Source organism: Morone saxatilis, unplaced genomic scaffold, assembly GCF_004916995.1.
Source record: "Morone saxatilis isolate NCDOM2014 unplaced genomic scaffold, NCSU_SB_2.0 Contig20, whole genome shotgun sequence".
NCBI lineage: Eukaryota > Metazoa > Chordata > Actinopteri > Moronidae > Morone > Morone saxatilis.
The window spans coordinates 24,857,962-24,863,147 of record NW_023339763.1 but is presented as its reverse complement, the minus strand read 5'-3'; the positions used below and the strand labels follow the sequence as shown (position 1 = coordinate 24,863,147).

The following is a 5,186-nucleotide window of genomic DNA, read 5'->3' as shown; positions in this document are numbered from 1 at the left end:
AGGTCCATTTTACCATTTACTAGCAAACACTTATTACACTGTGGTCTGTCCTACAGACTGAACTACATTCGTCTGCCAAAACAGTGCATAGAAAATGTTGTACACACCCACACAAACATTCCGGTTTGTAAGATTAAGATTAAAGGATGCATAAAGAGTTCAAAGTATGGAATTCTCTAGGTTTAACAGGGTTAACCGTTGAATTTTACTGTAGAAAATAACCTGTTTTAGGTCTAGGTATTATATATATATGGGATATGGGATTAAAAGAGGAATAGTTTTAGTCATTTTGACTTCCTCAGCCCGCCAAAACTTATAACGACCATATTCTTATAAAGACGTATGCGAAGCTTTCACACAAGGGGATTTACGGTATTAAAAGGCTGGTTTCTAAAAACACTGCTTATAGCGCCTTTCTAGTGCCTTCCGACCACTCAAAGCGCTTTTTACAACTACGGTGCCACATTCACCCTTTTCAAAACAACATTCACTACAGAGCATGCAAAAGTCCAGTCGAACAGAAACTGAACTCATGTTATACCACATTCACACACCGATGCTAATGCGCATCGAGAGCAATTTGGGGTTCAGTATCTTGCTCAAGGATTACTCTCGACACGTGGCGGAAGGAGCCGGCGGCGATCCGAACCAACAACCAATCTGATTGGGGATGACGCCACTCTTGCCTTCTGGAGCCCCACAGCCGCCCTCCACTAGTATAGATTTACTTTCACATTTGCACATAATGACTTTAAATATTAGTGCTCATAATAAATAAATGTCAAGTGCAGCGACTGCAGCTTTTAGCCCCGGTCAGCAGCTGCGTTCAGATCTCCTGTGTACTTTTTCACACTGCAAACCTTTCTGTCTTCGTTAACTCAGCGAGTCTGGAAGTTGTTGCGCGTTTACGACACTGTGTACCTGATCAGCAATCATAAGCAGTCAACCACACGTAGTAACTTTTACACAGTGTGGGTCTCCAAAACTATTTTTCATCAGAGTCAATAGACAAGTGCATCTTGTTTCTTAATAAGATAAGTTTGTTTAAAAACAGTGCACCATTTACAGCATATACTAATTTAGTCTGAATCATCCAGCATCACATAACTCCAAATACACACACCTTATTACCAAGCATTCATCAAAACTGAATATAACTAAGCATTCAACGTCAGACAACTCTTTATCATCTATAATTCCTTAACAGTCTAGTGTTCTCTGTAGTGGTGGACAAAACCCAAACATTTATCACGGCTATCAGCATACAAAAGCTCCCCTTTTCAGAAATAATCCACATTTTAACAATTCCTAACGGTGTCGTAAAACATAAAGTATCATTCTGCTACAAACTTTTACATTTTTCACTCTGATGACTCAGCCCTCTGTTGTAGCTGTGCTCTTTTCAGTGGGAGAAGACTGGTTGAAATGAGGAGGCGGGCAGTTTCAATAATTTCAAGATTTCTCTAAAATAAGTTGTGGTGGTGGACACACTAGATTAGACACCGCTCACAACTAGTGGTGGTTCCTGTGTCTGTGCTGCTGTGTTCATTGCTATAAAGCTGCACAAAACCGCCGTCTAGTGACAATGACCACAACATCATAGATTTTTTTTATTTTACAGTTTTACATATGCAATATCTTCCTCACCGGAGATGCAACACACAATATTGCCATCACGATCTTCAAAGCTCCAAAATTTATAGTGCAGAGATAACAACAATACTATGACTGGGATATGTAGTTACACAACTCAAGTTAAATACTTCAATAACCGTGAATCACAAATGTACACAGACCAAATGCGTTTAAGCAAAGCATAGCTGAGGTAATTAGCCGCAGAAGATCAAAAATGACTGACCGGATGACTATATTACCACTCTCTTCTCCATCTCTCCGCTCCTAGTGCTAATAATCACCAACACACCATGTCCTCCTTTTTGTTTCCGCTGTGTTGCCAACAAAAACTGGATTTATGCCATTACAACAGTACCTCTTGTATTGGCCAGCAAGACCTCTCCACTGTTTATATGGTTTAAGCATTTCCTGCTACTACGGACCGACACTGGCATGCACTGGTGATATAAATGATAAAATACATTCACAGAGGCACAAAGCTAGCAGTCACAGCCATGCAGCCGCTATATTGGCTCAAGGCCAAATTATACCAGCACCCCAGGTTCCTGTGTAGCAACCACACTAGTCCACAGTCACATACTCAACAAACCCCCAAAAATGTACAGCTTTTTCCTACTATCCCAACGTCAGGGTTTACTGTTATTTCACAAACACTTGGTAATTCTATATATTTCTGGGTGGCTTCTAATAGTAGAGGTCCATTTACCATTTACTAGCAACACTTATTACACTGTTGTCTGTCCTACAACTGAACTACATTCGTCTGCCAAACAGTGCATGAAAATGTTGTACACACACACAACATTCCGGTTTTAAGATTAAGATTAAAGGATCATAAAAGTTCAAAGTATGGGAATCTCTAGGTTACGGGTTACCGTTAATTTTCTGTAGAAAAATACTGTTTAGGTCTAGGATTATATATATATGGGATATGGGATTTAAAAGAGGATAGTTTGAGTCATTTGACTTCCTCAGCCCCAACTTAAACGACCATATTCTTATAAAGACTATGGAAGACAACAATTACTATTAAAAGGCGGCTAAAACTTAATTCAAGCCCAACTGATCTGTGTTTGCTGGTTGGGGAATAATACCAGACAAACGTAGACAAGTGATAGTCCTACCATGGTTGCAGGGTTCCAGGTGGTGGAAGGAGCAGTCTTGGGTTGCCAGTTGGTTCCACCTGTTAGCTTCTTCTCACCAGGCTGACTCCAGTGAAGATCACTACAGAGATCAAGTAAAAAATGTTAGTCATTACAGGGTTCCCACTCTTTAAGAAATGTTCTTTTCCAAGACCTTTCATGATGAAGTGATTCATTACAGGTAGGTGGTCAGCATTTATGGACACTACACGTTAGCTTGCATTCGTGCTGTTCTCACGACAGCCTCTTTTTACTGTCTCCGGTGACTTGACTACAGTTTTCCTCTAACCTAGGTTTACGTAGGTGATCTGATTGAGGGGCTAAGATACAATTAAAATTTTCCAGGACAATATAGAATATTTCCAAGATATTTGGTCATTTTAATCATTTTTCAGGTGTTTCCAGGACTGGAAAACAAGTCTTTAAATATCCAGATTTTCAAGGTTTTCCAGGACTTGTGGGAACCTTGCATTAGAATGCAGTATCAGGGACAAGTTAAATATTACTTGAGTTCACTTACTTCTTTGGCGCACCGTTGCCGATTCCCAGATCTTAAGAGGACAGAAGCAAAGTAATGAATGTACAACCACGAAAAACTAAAATCTACATATTAAAACATAAAATGTAGAAAAACTTATGTAATTTTACTTTTATGCTTCAATGTCAAATTTTACACATTTGATATTTATGTAAATTATACTATTCCCGCTTACTGATACTGTTTGGTACAAATTTCACCTCCAATAGTCTGCTTTCATTAGAATTAGTTCCATTGATTAAATGTTTGGTCATGGTTGCAAAATACAGGCTATAAACTTACTGCCAACAAGATTGGCCAGAGACGAGTCCAGGTCGTTGGACACCAGTTTGTGGGGCTGTTGGCCATTTGGGGTCATGTCCTGATTGGGTGAGGATGCCACTGTCGGTTTGAGGATGCCACCTAAAACATCTTAATCAAAAGGGGGTAGGACAAAGGGAAAGGAAGGAAGAGAAGGGGAGGGGAGGGTGAGAGTTGCGGGGGGCCAGAACAGGTGAACACACAATACACCAACAATAACAGAAAGACAAACACAGACACGGACAGTACAGAAAGTGCATATACACGGACAGAGAGAGGATGGTGAGTTTGGATGAGGCAGAAAGCAGAGCTCAGAAAAAAAAAAAAAAACACACAAAAAAAAACTTGTCGAGCCAAGACTGTGTGAGAGGAGTGTGTGTTGAGTCAACTCACCCAGTCATGCATATGCCATGCAAAAAGCCAAGGCCCCAGGGAGTGTGGTTAACCCCAGGACAAGGAAAGAGAGAGAGAAAAAAAAAAGGGAGATCGTGAGTAGCATAGAACCCATTGAGGGTGTGAGAGATTCAAGGTAGTGCTAAATGTAGCAGTTAGAAACATCTAATATTCTTGCCAAATGAATGATACATTGGTGTAATTACCATACACTAACGAGGCGAAGGGTGAAACAGTCGTTAACCTTAATCACACTCTGGTGGTACTGTTAGTGACAGTGTTTATCAAAATGAAGACTTATTTCTCATTCATCACAATATGCGACTTCCTCCAATTTGCCTCAGTGGCACGCAATGTTAAACACAGCATAGAAGCCATTACATGCTGCCAGTGTTTTCAGTACTGCACTCATTTGTTAGTAATTACACCTATGTCTATTTAAAGTTATATTAAAATTTTCCTATTAATCAACATATTAATATCTCTAAACCCTACAATTCTACTTCAAAAACCATCTGAAGTGAATAGTTCAAATGTGGGGTTTTTCAGTAGTCATAATATTTTTGTGACATTTAGAGTCCATTGTAAGTTACAATAATCAATAAGCAATAAATAATCTCAATGCGAGTCGCAGTCAGTTAAAATGATTTCCACTTTCAAAAAAACAAAAACAAAAACTAAATACAGATATTCTGATCAGTTAACACATGAGCAGATATTCAAAGAAAAAATATGGACGGCAGCTGTGGTGTGCTAGGTATGATATTACAGAAAGGGCTAACTCCGACTTATCAGGGTTCCCACTATTTTTTACAAATCATTTTCCAGGAGTTTTTCGTGACAATACAGGACAGCACTTCTATAAGCTACGGCTTCGGGCAAATTGACTACATTAATTTGGCCACAGCCCATCAGTAACCATTCCATCAAGTAGAATTTATTTTATTTTCCAGAAAAATTAATCTTCTAGAAAGTAAGTGTTCATTACATACACAACACCTCTGTGGATGCATTTATCACAGCAACATGGAATCTGATCATTATTATTATATATACATGGAGATATGCAGATTTTGCTCACACGTCTTGAAAAAATACGTAGGGGATCTGAGTGACTAAAATGAAAAAAAAATCCAAGACAACATAGATTATTTCCAGGATATTTGGTACTTTTCATC

General features: G+C 39.0%; 1 protein-coding gene across 1 annotated transcript in view; it reads right to left on the bottom strand.

Moving 5' to 3' along the window:
• Window positions 1-2,359: 2,359 nt before the first annotated feature.
• picalma (phosphatidylinositol binding clathrin assembly protein a) overlaps window positions 2,360-5,186 on the bottom strand; it is a 10,954-nt gene continuing 8,127 nt past the window's right edge. The window contains exons 8-10 of the mRNA XM_035666059.1: window positions 3,598-3,717; window positions 3,298-3,328; window positions 2,360-2,859 (exon numbers count right to left, since the gene is read on the bottom strand). Of these exons, the coding sequence (XP_035521952.1) occupies window positions 2,688-2,859; window positions 3,298-3,328; window positions 3,598-3,717 (323 nt within the window). The 3' untranslated portion in view covers window positions 2,360-2,687. The remainder of the gene's footprint in view (window positions 2,860-3,297; window positions 3,329-3,597; window positions 3,718-5,186) is intronic.